This window comes from Diadema setosum, chromosome 5 (assembly GCF_964275005.1).
Source record: "Diadema setosum chromosome 5, eeDiaSeto1, whole genome shotgun sequence".
Taxonomy (NCBI): Eukaryota; Metazoa; Echinodermata; class Echinoidea; order Diadematoida; family Diadematidae; genus Diadema; species Diadema setosum.
This window is the reverse complement of record NC_092689.1, coordinates 7,759,428-7,782,277: the sequence shown is the minus strand read 5'-3', so window position 1 is coordinate 7,782,277 and position 22,850 is coordinate 7,759,428. Positions and strand designations below refer to the sequence as shown.

Sequence of the window (22,850 nt, the reverse complement as noted above, 5' to 3'; positions counted from 1 at the left end):
TATTACCTATCCCTTAGGTAAATTAAGAAAATATGTGAATACGGCTATACACTGATACAGATCAAGCCACATTTGACTACCTGTAGACCATCAACATGTTGAATAGTTGCAAAATTGTTCATCAATGCATATCATTCAACTCCAACTTCAAAGATACATATGAAGTTGTAACAGGCAAACTTCAAACTTCTGAACGCTCTTACACTTTATTTTTACTTCTCTGTTTAAAGTTGGAGAGTTGTAAGACTGATGGTCACTGTGCAATTACTGAGCACAAATGGACTAGTCATTGCCTAGTGCTGCTGTAAGTGGTCGACCTTGTATGAGCTGATTTATCAGCGTTCTTCTGCGGTGCGTGTAACTGACACCCTGGATGTCGTAGAAAGTTTTCTTTTCGTGGTCGATCCAAGGAGGTACTAGGTACCTCCTTGGTCGATCGGAATGTTTACGTTTAAAGCAGGGAGGTGGAAAGAGAGATTCCACTCTCTCTCTCTTATTCCAACCTCCCCAAATCGGAAGACTGCACTGTTTGCACACATTGTTTTGTGTACGGTGCGGTGTGTGTAACCGACACGCAGCGACGTGGCGAAAAGCATATTGACTGCTGACCTCTAACCCTGCAAAATAACAACTCCTGACCTTTAACCCTGCGAAATAACAACTGGAATTGCCTCGCAAAAATCCCTCGTATAGGTAATCAAGTTTATTGTTTACATTCGCAGGATAAGACTGACCCGCTTGTTACAAGCATAAGTGTCCCTGGTGTTGTTTCGCCAGGAGAAGTTGACATGATGAAGGAGTATGACACTTACGCTACTGAGTGGATTATACGTGCCACTGCCCAAATGCTTGGACGGGACATTCACATTGTCAATAGCATCGAAGGTGGCGTGATAACCAAGATTGATTGCCTTACACCCGGAGAAGAAGATCCTCTTTTGCTAGGACACCTTGTCAATGGCGCTCATTATCTGTCTCTAGGTAAGTGATTTATTTCTATGATTATAGTCTTTCGTATTTTCTGCAATTGTACAAACCGTAGTGTCAACAGTTGTCGTTTTAGCTATTCCGATCACTACCCGTCCGGCGTTGTGTGTCGTGCGTCAACATTTTACATTTTCATCTTGTTTTTGAAAACTCTATATGGCAGATTTTCTCTAACTTGGCAGGTATCATTCTAGAGGGAAAGGATCTCAATTTGTCATTCAATTTCCTGTAAGAAGTTGTCATCCGATTTCCTATAAGAAGCAGTCATTTTCGTCAAATACTGTCAGGAATCGAAATATCGTCACGCGTTTAAAACCGTTTTTTGTAGTTGAAATTAACCAATGTGGCAACAAATTTCCCATTTGTGCACTCTAATTCAGTAAATGCGCAAACACTTTTAGCAATGGTTCACAAAAATAAGTTCATAAAAGAATAATTCAAATCTGTAAGAAGCCCATTAAAAAGTATATTACAAGTATTTTTCAAATAGAATGTCAAAAAGGTTTATATGTGGATCACACATGATAAAAATGAGCATGTAAAATGATCACAAAAGCAATATACATGTATTCTAATTTGAATGCACATATTTGGAAATTCATCTCCAAAAATGAAATTGAACCCTGTCCGAATTTGTTGTGACTTTTGATTTTGATGTCTATAAACGAATTTAAAAGCGTTTTACGCGACATTGTTAGACCAAAGTCACTCCACAGCTTCAAATATACGACTGAATGCACAAAGGGCGGTGAGTTGGCTCAGTCGGTAGCGCATCTGCCTCACGATTGTATATGGCCCCGGGTTCGAACCCGAGTCTGGACTGAGCAATGTTGTGTGTAAGCGTACCGTCCCCTCTAGCAAGAGGCAAAACACTCTGTCCCTCGGATAGGACATAAAATGGAGGTCCCGTGTATGAGAGAGTTGCAACTCGTGCACGTAAAAGATCCCGCTTCATTCATTCACCACAAAGAGCAGGGTGTTTTTTATGTTTTATTAAATCATATCACAAACATGATCAAATGATTTACAAATGATTTGTAATGATTGGAAAAAATATGAATAATAACCCGGTGAAGTGTCCCACCTCACACTCAACTGGACCCCATGGAAGCAGCTTAAGGGACTGTACAGTACTGGTTGAAGTAGGGATTCATGTTTTGAACATTCCTAAGTGAGATAATGAAAAGCCTTCTATGAAATATGAAAGAGCATGTAATTCTAAGAAGGATTCAACGTTTATTTGATGAAAATTGGTTTTCAAATGGCTGAGATATCCAAAAAAGTGCTAATAATAAAAGGCGACATGCCCCAACTTTATTAGTATCTCTTTGTTTCACCTTGTTTTTGGATATCTTAGCCATTTCAAAACCGATTTTCATCGAATAAACTTTTGATACCCCTTAGAACTGCATGCTCTTTGACATCTCATAGAGTGATTTCTGAATATCTCACAAAATGTTAAAAGCTAAATCTTCACCTCGACCAGAACTGTACACACCCTTTATTAACTTAGCTGAATATGGGCTATCCAGCCATCTTCACAGATGGAAATGTACAAACAAACATAGAACTAAAATGGGTAACAATTTTTCGAAATTGGCCGGGAAATCCTATATTATTATTGTTGTTGAAGCCATCATTTCAATTTGGTGTACTCTTCGTATACCTTTAAAGGGGATGACTAGTAACTGATCAGTGGGAATCAGTGGGAATGCTGGTGGATGATTGTTTCAATCCTTGTGGGATTCTTTCAAGAGTACGTTATATATCTATTGTGTGAAAATCATTTGCTTCAGAATGGTCTCATATTCAAGTAATGCGCAGTTTAATGTTTTCAGGTTAGCATGCCTGTACAGTGATGGGGCATTAAACTGCACATTACTTGAATATGAGACTGTTCTGACGCAAATAATTTTCACACAACAGTAGATATATAATGTACTCTTAAATGAATCCTAAAAGAATTGGAACAATCATCCCCCAGCATTCCCACTTATTCCTACTGATCAGTTACTAGCAATCCCCTTTAAGCATACATCACTTGACCGTGCTCAAGTTTGAGCATACATTATGTTACATTGTACTTGACTGACCATACCATTCATAACATTCTCTGTATCAACAGAAAAATCGGAAGGGAGATTACTCCAGGAAGCAATCGATCGTAAACCCAGAGTTCCTCTCAAGAGGCTGACTCAAGCTGAAGGTATTGGAAATTATTTGATAAAAAAGAAGAAAGAGAAATCTGTTGCGAAATGTGGCCATCGTTTTATTTTTTCTGTTTATGTTTTGCTAATTTTTTTTTCTCGAAAGGTTGGGGTGTAGTTTGCGTAATGTTTTCTCCTGTTATTATGCAAGACAATTATTGTAGTGTAAATCTTTTCCAAGTATTTCATACAGTGTATGTGTCGTGATTATAGTGAAAATGTGAGGTGTTGGCGGAGCAATAAACTCCGGAGTAGTTAACGGCGGAGCATTATTATGTGATGTCACTGTTCAAGATGTGCGTGTCCAGCTGTTTGTCCTCGAAGCGTTTATTTTAGGAAGTCAAACATAATTCTCCCAGTTGTTCAATGTCGTTGTATTGAGTGACAAAGCAGTCTCCTCGTGTGTTTGTAAAGAGCCAGTTGTGTCACAGTCATGCTTGACAAGGAAAATCACCTAACCGCGTGCGTTATAACGCGATTCGCCTGTATGTGGTGTAAATGTCAATGGAAATGGGGACAAAAACCTTTGTGCAGAAATTTGAAGGTCAGTCCTTGGTCAGTGAGGAAGATGAAAGAAATTTATCAAGTGTAAATGAAAGGTTATGAAGTAGGCCTAAATAGTGGACTGCGCTGCCCGGTGATTTGCTTTAGATGTAGGTATTATATTTGTACTTACCTGCTGGAGAGTTGTTAATTCATTGTTTCTTTCACATTCTTCATAACTTTGAAAGACAAAGCATTTGAATTTACAACGTGCTCGATGACTTCTCATTTCAAGATGACACATATCATGTTGTATAATGGTAACCAACCTCTTCTTTAGCAGTAAACTGTACATTCCATATACACATTATGATCCACATTGCTGCAGTAATCCGATGTATGTTTGACTCGATCATGTACTAAGAAAATGATTTCTCTTCTTTTTCTCAACAGTTGCCCAATATGGGCGTGGAGATTACCAGTATCCCCGAAGGGATTACACAAAACTTTGGAGAAAATCCACAGAGGAATGTCAGTCGCGAAGGGACAGATTCAGACAAAAGACCAGTGGGTACGAAACTGATAGTGAAGACAATGCTTCAGACTGTCAAGGAAACGCCATCAGCGCCGAATTGACAGACCGCAGGATCCGGGCAAAGGGTTTGAGAGAGAAGACGAAAAATACGAGAAATACGATTCGTAGCGATGATGACAGCACTGACTGTGAGGGCAATTCAGTTGAAAGCATGACAGGAAGCAAAAAACCATCAGGTGTTTTTGAGAATAAGACATTCCAACAAAAAGACACCGCGATATCTTTGCAAGGAGACCCTCGAGGTAGCCTTTTCAAATCTGCATGGGCGGATGACAGTTCTTCCGATGAACTCCAGAAAGTTCTTCACTCGTCGAAGGATGAAAACAAGGAAAGAAGTAGCAACCATGGACGTGGAGGGAGATTACTCAGTGTTGGCAAAACCAAGGAAGAACCACACAGCCCTTTATCGGAAGACCAGACGCAGAGAAAGCATCCAAAGGGAAAACAGTCGGGACGTAAGAGACTGGATTTTAACTCCGAACAGAAATATGTTATGAAGGATATAAAGCTACGTCAGATTGAACCTAAGAAAACCAGTTCTACAGGCAATACTTTAGTCTATCAAGGAAACGCCGTCAGCGCCGAATTGCCAGACCACAGGATCCAGGCAAAGGATTTGAGAGAGAAGAAGAAAAATACGAGAAATACGATTCGCAACCATAATGACAGCACTGATGGTAAGAGCAATACAGTTGAAAGCACGAGGGGAAGTAAGAAAGTATCAAGTTTATCCGTGGAAAAGATATTCCACCAAAGAGAAAACACTGCAATGTCTTTGGAAGATGACACTCGAGGTAGCCTTTTCAAATCTGCATGGGATGATGACAGTTCTTCCGATGAACTCCATAAAGTCCTTCACTCGTCGGAGGAAGAACACAAGGAAATAAGTAGCAACAATGGCCTTGGAGAGAGATTACTCAGTGTTGGCAATCCTGAAGGAGAACCACATAGCCCCTCATCGAAAGATCAAGGCATAAGAGAGAAGAAGAGAAAGAAACGAAGTTTGATTCATAGCCATCATGATTTCTCTGACAGTGATGAGAGTACATTCGAGAGCACGACAAGAGGCAAGAAACCATCAGGTTTATTGGAGAAAAAGACATCCCACCAAAGAGACACTGCGATGTCCTTGCAAGGTGACACTCGAAGCAACCAGTACGATTTTGCATGGGAGAATGACAGTTCTTCAGATGGACTCCCTGATGTCCTTCATATGTCATACAATGCCGACGGTGAAAGAGGAAACAGCAACCACCAGGGCCGCGATGAGGGCACTGAGAGTTGGAATGTTATCAAGGATACAGAGCAGCATCAAAGTGAAGTAAAGTCAGCCAGGCCCGCAGACAGAGGATATGATTCGCCTGCGCTTCCTACTGGAGATAGTGACCGAGAAGGAAAGGACTGTGACCCTGTTGTTAGTGACACTTCTGATGAGACATGCATTAATCAAGAAGGACAAATATCAATATCAGACCTCTCAAATTCACAGCTAAATTCAAATGAACAAAGTTTCAAGAATATTAATGAAGACATAGAGGGTTATGATGGATTCTCTGATAAGTCTGATGGTTTTCATCCGCCAAAAGATGATGGGGAAGGAAGAAGTAACCATCGCGGCTGTGATAAGGACTCGGACAGTGAGAGTCTCATCAAGGATACAGAGCTGCATCATATGAACTCAAAGTCTGGAAGGCCCACAGACACAGGATATGATACACGTGCATTTGGTTTTACACATTGTGACCCAGTTGCCAGTGACATTGCTGATGAGATATGCATAAGTGAAGAAGGACAAATGTCAAGAGCAGACTTTCCAGATTCCGAACAAATTTCCAGTGATAACGAAATCATAGTGATCTCTGACGATGACTCAGAGGACTATGAACCTGTTTCAAGTGAGGTACAAAGAAATGAGGTGCCAAAAGATTCAGGTAAAGTAGAGGAAAGATCAATTAATGGATATTCCGAGGGGCAGAAATATCTTCATTCAGATTTTAAGAAGAGTGTTGACTCTAAGAAGGATGGTAATGATAACCTTGACCCCGAGACTACACCTCAATTTAAGGAAGAAACTGCACCAACTCAAACACCAGAGGGAAACACCAATGGAACACAAGTATCCCTTTCACACTACAGTGACCATACTCTAGAAGGCACGAGAATTCGTCAAGAGAGTGATCCCTATGATGGTGCATATTCCTACCAACAACACTTGGACATGATGTATGGCTATGACGAAAATTATGCCTCCGACCAGATGAATTCCTATGGTCCTGATGCAGAATCGTCTGACGATGGAGTCATCTTGTCTCACAGCAAAACTAGAACAGTAGCGGTCAATGAAAAGGTGGCCAGTGCCAGCACAGACCTGCAAGTTTCTGAGGTTGGACCACGAGTTCGGTGTAGAAACAGTTCTGCAAACAAATGGCCTGCAGCGACAGAAGAAACCTGTATGAGCGCACCACCGGCAAATGTAATTCTACTTTCCCACGATTCATGTTTGATTTATATAGGGTTCCTAACGAGGAAGTAATTGAGAATAACTTTTGTGAAATAATATAATCAGGCCTCCTTCCATACCACTTAATTTAGTTCCTTCCATAGTTTCGCTTCTCGATACGTGAGTGTTTGTTTACCGTAATTTGTCTTTGGTTTTGCAAGATATAATTTCCTTGGGCCAGATCGTGTACAATACACAAATTCCCGAAAACAAAGTATATCACTCAGGTAAGACAGACAATTCTTATGAATTACTCGAGAATTTGTACGTGTAACAAGTTTAGACCAACGAACCTGAAACCTGTCTAATCCTAAAGCACCATATAAATCAGTTGATGGAAATGTGTAGTTTACATTCATCACACTACGAAGCGACTTAATTTGCAGTACATGTATTTGTAATGGCTGAGGAAGGATTTAAAGCTGCAATAATCAAAATAACATTGTATAACTGATACATAGAATAGTAAGGCAGCCAAGGGAGGGCAATAGAAGGATATTTTTCAAAGTTTTGTTTAAACCATTTTGCACCTCTTCTGTGCCAAACGAGCTAAGAAATGAAACGGTAGGGAAGTGAGGATTAACACACACAAAAAAGTAATACTTTCCGGGGCGTGGTCACGCATATACGCGGAGACTGGTTGCCGACCTCCGGCAACTAATCTGCAACCAAAACCTAAAATTTTGTCAAACCAGTTTGGCTTCCGATGCTGCATCGAAAACCTCTAGCCTACTAAAACCGGTTTCGGACGGCTGACAACCATTTTCCAACTTCTAAAAATATACACTGTAGTTCACGATATTTTAGCTTTTGTAAAACTGACATGATATAATTATGTCGATGAATGTTCGTAGGAAAGTTTCTAAGGGCAGGAGATACAGTGGACTCCCGATATAACGAAGTCCTGGGGACCGGGAGTTTTCTTTCATTATATCGAAATTTCGTTATAACCGAACTAATAAACAAAGAGAGGATACTGTTGTGGCCTGGATTGTTATTTTGTTTTAACCGGAATTTCGTTATAACCGTGTTTGTTATAACGGGAGTGCAATGTACTTGTTCAAACGATGCAGGCTGGGTTTCAAGAGGAAGAAAAAATTCAAATTGTTATCTTTTTCTTCCAGGAATACTTTCCTTCAGACTCAGAGTTGAGTTTCCTGCAGGATTCTCAGAGTGATGGTATGGATGATAGCGCAATAGACAAATTTCCAGGTATGCCAGACTCAGGAGATCTCTTAGAAAGGTATCCTGATAGTCAGTACCCATTTGAAAGATACGAAGATGCGGTTCCTAGTTTCAATGCAAAAGGTGATTTGGACAAGAGGAATTCCAGTGGCCTGGGTGGAGGATCACATTGTAGTAGTGCTAAGTGTTTTAAAACCAACAAAGAAACGGCATCTGACAGTCATGTAGGAAATCCCTCATCAAAAGGTCAGGCAGAGGAACAGAAATCCAAATCTGTCATACCAGGAAAAACGGTTACCAAGGATGTCTTGAAGCCATCCCGAGCTGACCATCTACTGGAGACAATGAAAGAATCTCAAAACAGGTTGGACTCGACTCCCCGAAAGAAAAGCAGACAGCATCCATTACAACCCCCTGGTAATTCCTCAGTGAACACTTTTAAGAGGCCGATTGGACTCCCAAAGACCTCTGCACGCAGTGGCGAAGCAGAATCTTGTGTCATATCATCTCCTGTACCTGGGGTTCCTGGAGATGATTTAGAAAGTACTTGGCATCCTCAAGCTTCTGTCACCACGCAAGAGAGTCATACACCTCAACAGAAGCCAACAATATCAACCCAACATTCTACCCCTTCTACTTCGACTGGAACTGAAACGATGGTACGTGCCATATATGTTTGCCAGATACTAGGACTGAACGACTTTCATGTGGAAACAATCCAGTAAAGAGGTTACCTGCCACAGCCAGGAAACAAACCATGAAAAGTGTGCCACAACCAAGTTCAAAACAGTGATCTGTCTCAGTTTGCGTGTGAAAAATAATCAATCAGACATGTTTGTGAAACACAGAAAATAAAACTTTTTATGCCTCCGCCAACGAAGTGGCCGGAGGCATTATGTTTTCGGGTCGTCCGTCCGTCCGTCCGTCCGTCTGTCCATACGTACGTCCGTCCCGTTTTGTTTTTGTCGATATCTCAAGAACCGTGTGGTGGTTTTACATCAAATTTGGTATGAGGGTATATCCTGGGGGAATAATACTTTGTTTGGATTTTAGGGTCACGGGGTCAAAGGTCAAAGGTCACAGGTTATTTTGTGAAAAAAAGGTTGAAAATTCATGTTTTTCTCCATATCTCGCAAATGGTTCAAGGTATCTTCATGGAACTTAGTATATATGCTTGTTCCAATGGGCAGTGATTATCTAGGGAAGTTGGGGGTCATGGTTCAAAGGTCAGGGGGTCAAAGGTCAAGGTCAACTCCTCAAAATATCACTACTTTCCTTATATTTATGCAATGCCTGAATTTTTTTTTTAACTTCATGTATACATGTATTACCCAATATATATTCTGTGGGAAGTTTCTTGCCAAAAGGTCAAAGGTCAAGTGAAAGTGCTGAATTGCACTTTTCCTCCATATCTCAAAAGTAACTCAAGGTATCATCATGAAACTTACATATTTATGCATGTTAAACCTAACAGTGATTCTCTTTGGAACTGTGAGGTCAAAGGTCAAAGGCCAGGTTTAGATAATGCTATTTTCCCATTTGATACTGAAATTATACTTTTTCTCAATACCTTGAAAAGTACTCAATGCATAAACTTATAAAAGGGTCAAAAGTCAAGTAAAAATCCTCAGTTGCCCAAATACCTGCACTCTGACATTTTAATCATTCATCCAATTGAACCTAGTTCTAGGAAAGTGAACACTCAGCACATTTGTGTCAAACCTCTCATTTTAATATTTTGCCATTTGTGTGAAACTGTCATCACACATTGTCAAGACATTGTACTATAGACCTATTAGGAGAACCATGCATTATGGCGGAGGCATATCAGTCGCCGTAGCGATATATCTAGTTTAGCTATTATATCATCCAGAATTTGAATGGGTAAACTTTGGTACTATTTGCAGGCATTTATTGTTATGCTGTACACTACTTTTACGCATCCAGATTGTAATTTTTTTTTTTTGATATGATTGTAGTGTAACTGTTTGGATTTTCATGCTGTAAATGGTCATTTGACGGATAAGTCCCATAAGTTATTCTCACTATGAGAGAAAAAAGGTAAACATTGAATTTCCACCCCTTCCATAGAGTTAGAAGTTAAATAATAACCTTGTTTTTGTCCCATTTACCTTTTGAACAGGCTTGAAAGTAAAAAAATTACCAGTAATGCTAACAAAAGAGAAAAATAAAGCTTTCAACCTTTGAAAACAAGGCGGGGATATCCCCCCCCCCCCATTTCTTGCCAAGATCTGTCATGAAAGAAGTTTGCTGTCTAGGGGTACAGTACTAAGAAGCTGGAATATTTTGTGAATATTGTAAAATGTAATCTCATTGAATTACCAGTATTGCTGTACTGAGACACAGCACTTTTTTTTTTCGGAAGAAATACCAACATTTATTGGCTTGATTGCATCCCAAAGAGAAACAGAACTGTCAGGAAGTGTTTATGGATAATACTGTTTTTGGGCCAATAAAAAAGCAAATCCCTTGTTCATACAGTTGTATGTGGATATTGATTTTTTTTTTTCTTTTTAACCTCACATAACCCAGGGGACAAAAAAAAAAACAACAACAACAACTTTGCATTTACTAGTCATCTACCAATATGTTGCTTGTATGATGTACATTTTCATACATGATTTGTCTTTTGTAAAACCGACATCATTATTTCAGTGAAATTAAATGGGAAAATTCCTGAGGGCAGGGATATAAACTTGTTCAAATGAAAAAGGCTGTTCCCAAGGGCAAAAATTGAGTGAGTTTATATATATATATTTTTTTTCTTTTTTTTTTCTTTCAGGAATACTTCCCTTCAGATTCACAGCTGAGTTTCGTACAGGACTCTCAGAGTGATTCTATGGACACAGACTCAGGAGATATCCTAGAAAGCTATCCCGATAGTCAATACGCATTTGAAAGATACGACGACGCGGTTCGTAGTTTCAGTGCAAATAATGATTTGGACAAGAAGAATTCCAGTGGTCCGCGTGGAGGATCACATTGTAGTAGTGTCAAGTGTTCTAAAACCAACGAAGAAACGGCATCTGACAATCAATTAGGAAATCCCTCATCACAAGGTCAGGCAGAGGAACAGAAATCCAAAAGCATTTCTGTCATGGAAGGAAGAACAGCTACCAAGGATGTCTTGAAACCATCTCGAGCTGACCATCTACTTGAGACAATGAAAGAATCTCAAAGCAGGTTGGACTCAACTCCCCGAAAGAAAAGCAGACAGCATCCAATACAACCCCCTGGTAATTCCCCAGTGAACACCTTTAAAATGCCAATTGGCACAGCTTGCATAGGTACAGAGATATCATCGGGATGCCCAAAGGCCCCTGCACACATTGATCAACCAGAATCTCCTGTACTTGGGGTTCATGGTGATGATCTAGAAACTACTGGGCATCCTCAAGCTGCTGTAATACCACAAGAGACTCGTACACCTCAGCAGAAGCCAGGAGCCTCAGCTCAACGTGCTACCCCTACTTTGACTAGAACTGAAACAATGGTGCATGCCAGCAAGGATTTGCCAGATATTAGGACTAAACGACTTTTATGTGGAAACAATTCAGGAATGAGGTTGCCTGCCACAGCCGTAAAGGAAACCAGTGAGAGTGTGCCACAGCCGAGTTCAAAACAATGTTCAGTGAGTATCAGCTTGCTTCTGAATATTTATCGGACATTTTGGTGAATCATAGAAAATGAAACTAAATGCGTCACTTGGAGTAAACACTTACGAATTATTTCAGTGGGTAAACTTTTTTTCTACTTTTTTTGCAGGCATAATATTATTTAGCGCACTACCTTTAATCGATCAAATTGTAAATTTCACTGAGATTATTGTGGTGTAGGTTTTTGGATTTTCATGCTGTAAATGGCCACTTGACGGCTATGTCCAATGACCAATAAGAGTGTGCCACAACTATATTCAGAACAATGTTCTGTGAGTATCACATTTTCAATCTAAGGCTCAGCAGGGAAAGGTTTCATGTGAACCAATGATCATGCACTGTCTGTAAAGTCTTGGCATTTTCCCTGTATGCCTAAGTCCCATGGCCTAATATTCATCAAACTAGCAGGAATCATTGTAATACAGTGGGAAGTAGAAGGGATACAAATTTGGTCATACGATACTGGTGGCCTTTATGGTAGCATGCAATGTAGGCCTACAGCTGTAATGCTGCTGCTATTTCTTCCTGGGCTGTTAAAATGAGACTTTTCACTATAATCATCTTCAGTTGAGTATATGAATATAAGAACGACCCAAGTCCAATTTTTGGCCAAATTCAGTTTGACATGGGAAATTGTAGCTCATGCATGGACTCATCTTGTGTATAAATGATAAATCCTAATTACCCCCGGAAGTGCCTGAAATAAATGAGTTAAATCTTATATGAATGTAAGAATGAAGGACTTGGGTCATTCTTACATTCATATTATAGCGCCCTCTCTCGTCCTTCTCTCATCTCTATAGCAGAATATCATGTATATGAATCAAAGAACGACCCAAGTCCATCACACAAAATGGCCTTTCCACAATTAATGATAATGTTAATTGTCATAATAATATATGTTCTAATTTGTATACACAATGATGCCATCCCATCACAGTTAAATAGAATATTATCGGACAAACAAAAAAGATATGAAGTTTTTTTTTTTTAGTTTACTTGAAATGGTCTTCCATGGACTTGGGTCGTTCTTATATTCATATACTCAGTTGTCAGTTTATCTTCATTTTCCCCCTTGCGATCTTCACTGTAACTTGACTGCAGGAACTGCGACTAGATGACATCACCGGTTGCATTCTCTCCTGGAAGACGAACTGGCTACAATCTAATGGTGAAAGTAAAGAGAATGAAGGTTAGTTAAAGAAAATGATTTTTTTTTTTTTTTTTTGTAATAGCTTTTTAGCAACTGATGTAAATATGGTAAATGATTTCAATGCAGTACACGTACATAATTGAGAGCAAGGGCAAAGAAATGTAAAAAATCAGTGGGATTAAAGGAAACCAAAACCCAAAGAGCAATGTGGATTGAGTGAAAGCAGCAACATTAGTAGAACACATCAGTGAAAATTTGAGGAAAATCAGGCAGTCGATGCATAAGTTATGGATTTTTAAAGATTTGGTGTCGGAACCACTGGATCAGGAGACTACTAGAGTGTATGATATCATTTGTGGACAACAATATAAAGAGAATTCCACAAAAATTCATTTTTAATGAAAATTACACATTCCATCAACTTGATACCGACATATTATGTTATGAGTAGTAATAATTCCCCCACTTTCTGAAAGCGATAGTCAAGTGTTCTTTCATTAGGCCCTGCGCTAGAAAAGTGAAAGCATGTTGAATTTTCTTTATATTTTCTTTATATTGTTGTCCATACATGATGCCATGAACTCTAGTAGTCTCCTGATCCAGTGGTTCCAACACCAAAACTTTAAAAATTCATAACTTTTGCATTGATTGTCTGATTTTCCTCAAACTTTTACTGATATGTTCTACTAATGTTGCTGCTTTCACTCAATCCACATTGCTCTTTAAGTTTTGGTTTCCTTTAACCTGATATGCAGTGTTGAGTCGAAGTAGTAGTAATACATGATGATAAAACTTTTGATAAATATGATAGCAGTTTCTGTGACATATTTAGTACCACAGCATCACGAGCCAAATGCTTATTTTGCAGTGGAACGAACCCAGTTGATTGAACCTCTAGGCCTGTCCCCTGAACTCACTGAAAGCAAAGCATCGTATTCAGATACTGCTAGCTACCGAAGAGCTTCCCTGTGTTTCCTTTTGATGGAGATTTGGGCAAAAGTGAGTACCCTATGTACAGGCTTTGCCTCTTCTAGTTGTAGTAATTGGTGAAAACTTGGCCACATCTAGCCAAATCCTGGCATAGCTTACTCTACGTGCCTGAGCTTTACTTCTTCAAGACATTGTACTTGGTGGGCTTCAATGGCGGAGATACGATAAGGATACATGACCATGTCCCCGTACCTCGTAGTCACATAATGTAATGTTTGCTGTATCAGAGTGAAGGCCTTGTCTAAATGTTTTAAGTCATGGATTGTAGACTACGCCGTGTAAGTCTAATGTTTACATGACACATTCGTTAGATATTTGCATATTTGCAAAATAAAATCAACATTTAGGTAGGACATAAGAAATCAATATATCGCTTGCTGTGTTCTGTGACCCTAGACTCCCAATCTATAGTTTTTTTTTTATGGCAGCCAAATATGGCTGGTGCATATTATACATGTAGTACAATTAGTTTGAAGTATACTTATCGTTTGATTAAAGTGTTTTGTGCAGAAGTTTTCAATTGAGAATTGTAGCTCCTTGTCTGTGATTTCAAAGTAACCGTTTCTTAAATATCCATCGTTTTATCTGAGTCCATCTGTAAAACAGAAAACTCACTGCACCATTTCCCATCTGTCAGATTTCTTGTTCACAGCAAAATGTCAATTGCACGTGCATCTGGAGGCAAAGTGAAAAAGAGAGCAAGCAACATGAGACAATAGAAGGTAAAGAATGATGAAAAGAACTTGAAAACAAAGAGTAATCGTGGTGTACATAAAGATGCATTACGTTTGCAGTTTTATGCATTGACCATCCTCGAGTGATGTGACTTTGTGGTATGTAAACAAACTGATAATGAGCTTGTGTCACAATGTTCCCTGTGGTATTCTTACTCACACAGATACAAGCTGTATTTCAAAAATGATTTTAGCCATTACTATTTCCCATCTGAAGAAAATAATTGCTGTGGAATCATCAACTGTTGAACAATTCATTTGGGAAATATAATTTTATGTCACCACCCCAAGGGGTGCTGGAGGCATAATGCCAGGTTGTCTGTAGTCTATCCATCAATCCAAGAACTTGCTATTGCAATGTAAGATAAACCACTCAGTGAATTTGGGTACAGGGTGCTATGCCCAGATATGCTACAAGAAGGTAGATGAAATTATTAGATATTGGCTAGAAAGATGAAAAACTATATCTGTGTTCAAGCTAATGAAATAATAAACTTATTGGAAAATCACATTGTGCATCTTACCTGTATTATTCAAATGTAATCTTGACCGACAGTCCTGGTCTTTTAAAAAACCTTAGAAAGGATGAATTTTCATGAAGTACTGATTATGATTTTCACTTGATAAAGTTTCACTGCTGTGTTCTTTAGTTTGATTTTATGCAAAGATTTTATAATTTTACATGGTGGAGTGGAGGTTCACCGTACAAGTATCAATGCTAACAGAAACATGGTAGTATATCTTCAACTTGCAAACTTTCATGCAGTGGAGTACACTGCGGAATCTTGCCATCACACTTTCACGGAGGATGACTTGGTACTTGTGGACATGACTACTGTCAGTGGCTGCCGCCATAGGTCCCAGTTCGGCCTTGTTGTGGGAACGCATCAGACAGAAACAGGTTGCGGGAAAGTCAGGCACGTCCGTCTCGCCTTTCACAAGCATGCCATCATCCCCAGCAGCACTCGACTTGTGGTAAGTGGTAACAAGTTTTTGTTTTGGTGCTTATCATCTCACTGGCATATAGCATTTAATAAGCAAGACATAGGCGTCACTATTTCATCATCGCATCAACAGTGTTGTACTCTCTATAACTTTCCGTGGCTTTTAGCTGTGACCACAAAGTTCACACCTCAGTTATATCACCTAAAGATGCCAGTCAATTTTGAATGTTGACGAATTCTGACAAGGTCAAAGATCAAAATATCAATGAACTTCCCTGATTTAAGCGCCATATAATGTGTGCTCTTAATTGCTTTCCACACTTTAAGCTATGACCAAAAAACCCACACCATAGGAAAATCATCTGAAAGATGCCAGTGAAGTTCAAATATTGGGTAAGTTGGACATGGTCAGAGGTCATAAGGCCAATGAACTTGCACTGAAAAATATTATAATCACAAGTGATATGCGGGCGAGACATCGCTTGGAGTTTGGCTTGTTATTTTGATCGCACAGAGGAGATGGTGGCGCTATTAATTGTGGTCGATTTTCCTCTTACTACCTTTTTTAGGCTATATCCAACTCAAATGCATGATCAGCCCTCATGCTATTTTATTTAGCTTTAGCCTTCAGCCCCAATAAAAGAAATTCTACTTAGGCTACATTATGATTTGTGCAGTTCCTTGAAGATCAAACCTGTGTAATACAGATATATCCATACATACACGTGCTCAACATTCAGCATAGCAACAAAAGAATATTTCCTAACAAGAACATTACACTCCTGTCACAGCATACACTTACAAGCCTTGCTTCTTTTGTTAGTGTGTATTCTCTTTTCTTCAATAAAATGCCCTTTCCTGTCCCTTCACTCACAGATTATTGCATCTCTTCATCATGAGCTGAATCAGGCAAGGGCATTGCTGTACCAGAAGAATCCACTTCTTAGGCACATTGCCACTCTAGAGGAATTGGATGTATTTCGCAATGAAGACCAACAGATCACAGCCAAGTCTACAGTTAAGGTATATTTATATTGATAAACATTTTCTTCATAATAGATCTTATTATATTCAATGCCCAACAACACATTCTGTTTGCAAATCAATGTGGAACTACATATATTGTTCTATATTCTTTGATTGAAGGGGAGTTTATTATTAGAGTGATATTTTATACTACTGTAGTCATGGAGATACAGAAATACCCAAATAATTTCTTCTTTTTTTTCATTTGGCAGACTGCCTCCTGACACTCACACACTTACACACATGAAAGATAAATCTGGATGATTCCTTGACATTTGCTCCAACTACAATTGCTACCATTCAGACACACACATCATTCCTGAAATATTTGTATTTGACTTAGCAATCATATATACACACACACATTCATATCCATATATATATATATATATATATATATAATCAGGACTCGACGCTAAATATTGATGTCAGGCCACAAAAATTTCGAAAAGCGGGTATTTACATTTACTCTTATTTCAGGCCACCAAAATGACCCAAGTGTGCCACTAAAGAAAAATGGTTGAGCATTTACAATAAAACTTCTACTTCAACCTGAGGGTTTTGATAGTACATTGCTAGCTCGACAAAGTAGAGCCAAATAATATGTGATTTGCATGTATTGTTTAGATGCTTGTGATGTGCTTATATCCTGGCTTTGTAGGAGGAGCTGGAGGTGATACGACTGTTTGATGGGCCCACTGGCACAGGGAAGACATCACGTCTCCGTAATTTGATCGAGAATGAAATATCTCGGGTATGGTGTCCATAGATGCAAAACCTAGCTTGTGATAAAATGAGAGTGAATATTGATGATATCACACATTATGACGTATCTTCACACATGTCAGTGTAGCAGCAGCAAGGCATATCGAGGCTTTTACCCTTTGTTAGACCAACTTTTGCCTGTAGTTATCCAGTTTCAATGTTGATACTTCAAAGGTTCCAACCTACTTGTTATCACTGATTAAAATACAAAGGAAATAAAATATTTGCAAAGGAAATAAAATGATGTACGTACCAGGATTTGAATTCTTATTATTCATGTTCTCATTGTGTGTGTATGTATGTGTTTGACAGTCTCTGATAGTTGTGTGGACTAGAACAGAATCAGCTGTATTTAACCCACTTTCCTGTGCGTAAATCATCTCTTCGTATAGGTGAGAAACAAACGCAGGAAATTACTCGTGTGTGCCCCGTCCCACAAGGCATTGGATCATCTCCTTCGTAAGGTGTGGAAAACACTCAGAGGGGAAAAAAGGGGTAAGATGCCAGAAAGGTTGATTGTCGCAGCAGAACATTGAGTTATGTTGACTGGCCCATAGGATTTATTCAAGGCAGATTTTTTTTTGTGTGTGTACATATGTACTGTACGAGCTGCAATTTTCGTGGTGGTTTTATGAATTTTGCGTCCGTCCTTCCGTCCGTCCGTAATGAATTTTGTGGACAAGGTAACTATCAAAACCTGTTGAGGTATCCTAATGAAACTTGGCATGTATGTGTATTAGGGGGTGAAGTTGTGCCTATCAACTTTTGGGTGCACATGCTCAAGGTCAAAGGTCAAAAGGTCAAGGTCAAATACATAAAATTTCACTATTTCCACCATATCTATTGAATGCCTGAAGATATTTTCTTGAAACTTAGTGTATACATGTATTACCCAATTAAGATTCTCTGGTGAAAGTTTGGGTCATGAAGTCAAAGGTCAAAGGTCAAAAGGTCAGGGTCAAATACATAAAATTTCACTATTTCCACCATATCTATTGAATGCCTGAAAATATTTTCTTGAAAATTAGTGTATACATGTATTACCCAATTAAGATACTCTGGTGAAAGTTTGTGTCATGAGGTCAAAGGTCAAAGGTCAAAAGGTCAAGTGAAAATATTAAAACTTCTTTTTTTTCTCCATACCTTGGAAAATTGTTCAAGGTATCTTCATGGAACATAGTATATACATATACTGACTGGAAGTGATTATCTAGAGAATGTAGGGTTCATGGGGTCAAAGGTCAGGGGTCAAAGGTCAAGTACAACACTTCAAAATTTTACTATTTCCCTCCTATCATGCAATGCCAGCAGGGTTATTTTTTTTTTTACACTTGGTGTATGCATACACGTGTAACCTAATAGAAATTCTCTGGAAAGTTTTTTTTTCTTCTTTTTTTGCCTCAAAAGTCAAAAGGTCAAAGATCAAGTGAAAGTGCTGAACTAACTTTTTCCTCCATATCTCGGAAGTGGCTCAAGTTATCTTGAAACTAAGTACATATTATGCATGTTCTACCTGAAAGTGATTATCTTATGAAATTTAGGGTCAAGGGCCAGATGAAAATGGTAACAATTTACTCTTCAATTCAGAAATTGCACTTTTTCTCCACACCTGTACCTTGAAAATTACTCAATGCCTAAATGTATGAATGGGTCAAAGTCGAGTTAAAGTCCTTAAATCCCTAGATACATGCTCTCCTATTCATCCAATTAAACCTAGGTCAAGGAAGGTGAACAGTCAACACATTTGTGACAAACTTGTCATTTCAATATTTTGCCAATTTTGTGAAAATGTAATCACACATTGTCCACATGTACTATCTAGACCTATTGGGAAAATCATGCATTATGGCGGAGGCATACCAGTCGCCAAAGGAACATTTCTAGTTGTCTTTATATTTTGGCATGCCTCAAATTATATTAATAAAAAATTACCACAATGCTTTAAGTCTTTGAAGGCACCACAGAATCACAACCAACGTATGTAACATCACCGTAATATGCAGAGAAAAATGTTCGAGACCATGTATGCTGTCAATAATTACAAGTACGTACAATAATGCACTGGATGCTGGACTGCACTCCAGCAGATGGGGAAGGGGAAAAAAGCATATCTAGAACAGGAGTAAGTGATTGACGATTTCTGGAGTTCAACTATAGCTGCTAATTTGTTTGAATATTCTTGTCATTGGCAGATAACCAGCAGGAAAATTGTGTCGGCGGTGTTTACATTGTTCGGGTAGGCGACACACATCATGCAGATGAACAACTCTCCCCATTTTTCATCTCTCACCTCATGGCAAAGATGAGAAAAAAGCAAAGAAATTGTAAGTTAAAGTGCAACTAGCAGCCTTTTTTTCTTTTCTTTTTTTAGAATTCTTGACCAGATAAATATGTGCAGCATTGCCGAGAGTAAAAAAAAAATAAAAAAAAATAAAAAAATGATGTATTCAAATTAATGTTTGGTTGTTTCAAGTTGATTATATCAATGACTTATATTTTGTAAAGACTATTTTCAGTCATATATGACTGAGTTGTAAGATCGTTCAAATGTGCATAGTCTTGACATATTCATAGGTACCTGCTATATTTACCTTTCATTATGAGACATTTTTTAACATGTCTGTTTGACACTTACCAGTATGAATACTAGTTTAGATACTTGAATTGAGTTTTTTACTCATTTGTTGTTGCTATGCTGCGCAGTGAAAAAAAAAAAAACTATCACAGTTATCACATTATCACAACTGATCATTTCAACATTGTCTCATCATTTCTGAAACCTCATTCCAATAGCACCAAATGATTTATTTTTGCATAATAAGCACAAGAACAACATTGTCTTTGCTTGTGTTTCATCTCTACAGAAATGTGGCTATCTATGCAGTTTGAATTTAACTTGGAAGCTTATGACTAATCATTAGTACATTTATAGTGAAATGTCACATGGTGTATAAGTTACTTTTATAAATACTTCGTCAATGTAACCCAATTTCTTACAACAAAAAAATATTGAAGCTTCATTGAAATCGTAAAGTTATAAACTCCATAATTGTCGATAATTCTCCATAATTTTGCGTTAATCTTTTGGATGGATTGTGCAATTTCCTCATCACCCTAAGTATTTAAAGTGTTTGACTAATCTTTCTCCATACGCTGACCCCATATAATACTTGGATACTTGGCAGTGATGCAAGCCTTTATGAATTTTTGCTGTATTTTCATTGCATAGCGGTGGAATAATGCTAACATCTTCATTAAAGTTACCATATAAGTATGAAGATATGGATGAACTATCACAACACTTGGCATTCTGATTTCAGTTTGAGACATATATCATTTGTGTGCATAGTTTTGAATATGGAGAGGAAAGATCAAATACATCTAGCTTTTTTTTTTATGCTTTGATCTTAATCTTACGTATTAAAAGGCAAAGGCAGATTTAAAAGCTTGTTTGCTTATCGAAAACATTGAGGATGCAGTGGATTCAGAAATATTAGTAAAACACAGCCGTTAAGTTTTAGGAAAATCAGACAATCCATTCAAAAGATTTGATTTCTTATCAAATTATTACATATTTTATTATGCACTGCTAGATAAGTGAGTGACATCAGTTTTATTTAATGTATTAAGCATTTTGTGTGCACATTATTCAAAGTGTGAGCATATAATCTTGAGACTTTTACTTTGAAAAACTTTCAAAACATTTAGATGACAAGTTGTCCGATGATGAGCTGCAAATGAAGATATTGGAGCAAGCAGAAGTAATAGGATGTACCCTTAAAGCTTGTGGATCAAAGGTAGAGCAAAGATTTCAAGTTTTTTTGCCTGATATTAATAAAACCGTTGACAATAGGAACATGGCATGTCCTGCTCAATTCTACAATATGGATTTCATAATAATTTTTAAAATGGATTAAATCAAGGTTTGCTTTGGAATTTGTTTTTTCTTTATTTATTTATTTTTTTTTTTTTAAGGGAGAAAGCTACACACATTGTCCCTGTGTGTAGCTAACCTGCTAACAGTAACATGCCCCAAATAAGATATTTATATTGCTTTGACAGGCATCTATACACTAATGCAAATCATTTTCTGAGTGAAAATTCAAATTCTTGGCACAAATTACAAACTTTTTTTTTGCAACTTAATATCGAGCAATTTTCTGTCTTTTTATTTTCCTTGTTAATCTCTGACATCCATATCTTTAGTTTTGTTCTCATTTCTATTATTTCTTCATTAATAATTGTGCCGATATGTTCATTTCTAAATTATATATTAATTTGAATAAGATTCAGGATGCAAATGTATTGTCCTGCTTACTGCAATTCACATTCTTTTATTGCCCAGAAGAATAAGATATCTCTTTATGCCCTGATGGGATTATGAAAATCACCCTGCTTTGGGTTTATTATTTTCTTTTCCTTTTTATTTGGAATCATGAAATGCACAAGTAATAATACTTCCAATTTGTCCTTGGAACCTCTCTGAGTTTCCTGTGTGACAGCTAGTTACCAGCCCTGCTGTAGAGAGACATGGTTTTGCATGGTTGTCACTGTGTAACTCTCTGAAGAACTACAAAAAGACAGTCACAATTCTGTAGAGGAGTTTGCATTCATCAGCAGCCATGATTTCATCTCATTTCCTTTTATCTTCACTGCATTTGCCTTCAAAATAAATATTATGTACCCTGTCATTCAAAGAAGACTGTCACAATCACTCACTCTTTCTATATAATTTCTTCTGCCTCCTAGTACTAGAAGGACTTCATGCATGACATAGTATGTTGTTTTCATGAGATGCATACTATGGGAAGGGCACATTGCAGCCTTATGTTTATCAATAATAGACAGAAATGTTATTTACACATACTCTTTTTTCATTGATCCACCACAATCTTAAGAGGTTCTTTGTTATGATGCAATTTATCATTATGTTTATCTAATCATAAACCTGTTGTGCTTAATCTTTTCTACAATACCTTGTGAAGATAAAGCAGAACAATAATATTGTATTGCAAGAAAGTAATCTTTCCGTCCTTTAGGTTTAGCTTTACTGATGTTATATTCACCATGTGCACTTGGTTTCTGATTACCAAATTTTATACACAAAAGGATTGGGAAAGCCACACATAAATATATAATGCTCCCATAATGGTACACATTGTATATTTACCTTATAGTCACCTTCACAATTTGTGTCTGCTGATAGATCATGAGATCCAGCATGAGGAATGTCACTGCTGTCTTTGTTGATGATGTGAGTATAACTGCATTTTTTATTTGTTTTGAAATGCCCTTTCTCTTTCTTGACACTTTCAGTACATTGCATTACAATTGCAATAACTTTCAGTAAGTTTTCACAGTCGTGAGCAGGTATGATGCAGAAATCAATTTTGCCTCACTTGAAGGTTTTGTTTTGTTTTGTTTTTAACACAACGATATTGGAAAGAATTGATTTTCTTTGACTGAAATCTGAGAATTTTCACATGAATTCCAAGTTGTAGACAGATTTACAACCTATGGACACAGGTTTGAAAATGAAAACTTCAAACAATTCTGTGAATAGCAATGTCAGACGTTAGGTATTGGTTAAAGAAATTTTGTGCC

The 22,850-nt window shown here is 37.9% G+C and overlaps 1 protein-coding gene across 1 annotated transcript in view; it reads left to right on the top strand.

The window, feature by feature from the left end:
• Positions 1-22,850, top strand: part of LOC140228472 (uncharacterized) — a 56,554-nt gene that overhangs the window by 18,430 nt on the left and 15,274 nt on the right. Inside the window, exons 3-17 of the mRNA XM_072308687.1 lie at positions 723-981; positions 3,113-3,193; positions 4,131-6,745; positions 7,897-8,616; positions 10,761-11,609; positions 12,739-12,826; positions 13,656-13,786; positions 14,415-14,499; positions 15,278-15,486; positions 16,332-16,478; positions 17,143-17,235; positions 17,639-17,741; positions 19,439-19,570; positions 20,955-21,043; positions 22,453-22,500. Coding sequence (XP_072164788.1) covers positions 723-981; positions 3,113-3,193; positions 4,131-6,745; positions 7,897-8,616; positions 10,761-11,609; positions 12,739-12,826; positions 13,656-13,786; positions 14,415-14,499; positions 15,278-15,486; positions 16,332-16,478; positions 17,143-17,235; positions 17,639-17,741; positions 19,439-19,570; positions 20,955-21,043; positions 22,453-22,500 — 5,649 coding nt within the window. The remainder of the gene's footprint in view (positions 1-722; positions 982-3,112; positions 3,194-4,130; positions 6,746-7,896; positions 8,617-10,760; positions 11,610-12,738; positions 12,827-13,655; positions 13,787-14,414; positions 14,500-15,277; positions 15,487-16,331; positions 16,479-17,142; positions 17,236-17,638; positions 17,742-19,438; positions 19,571-20,954; positions 21,044-22,452; positions 22,501-22,850) is intronic.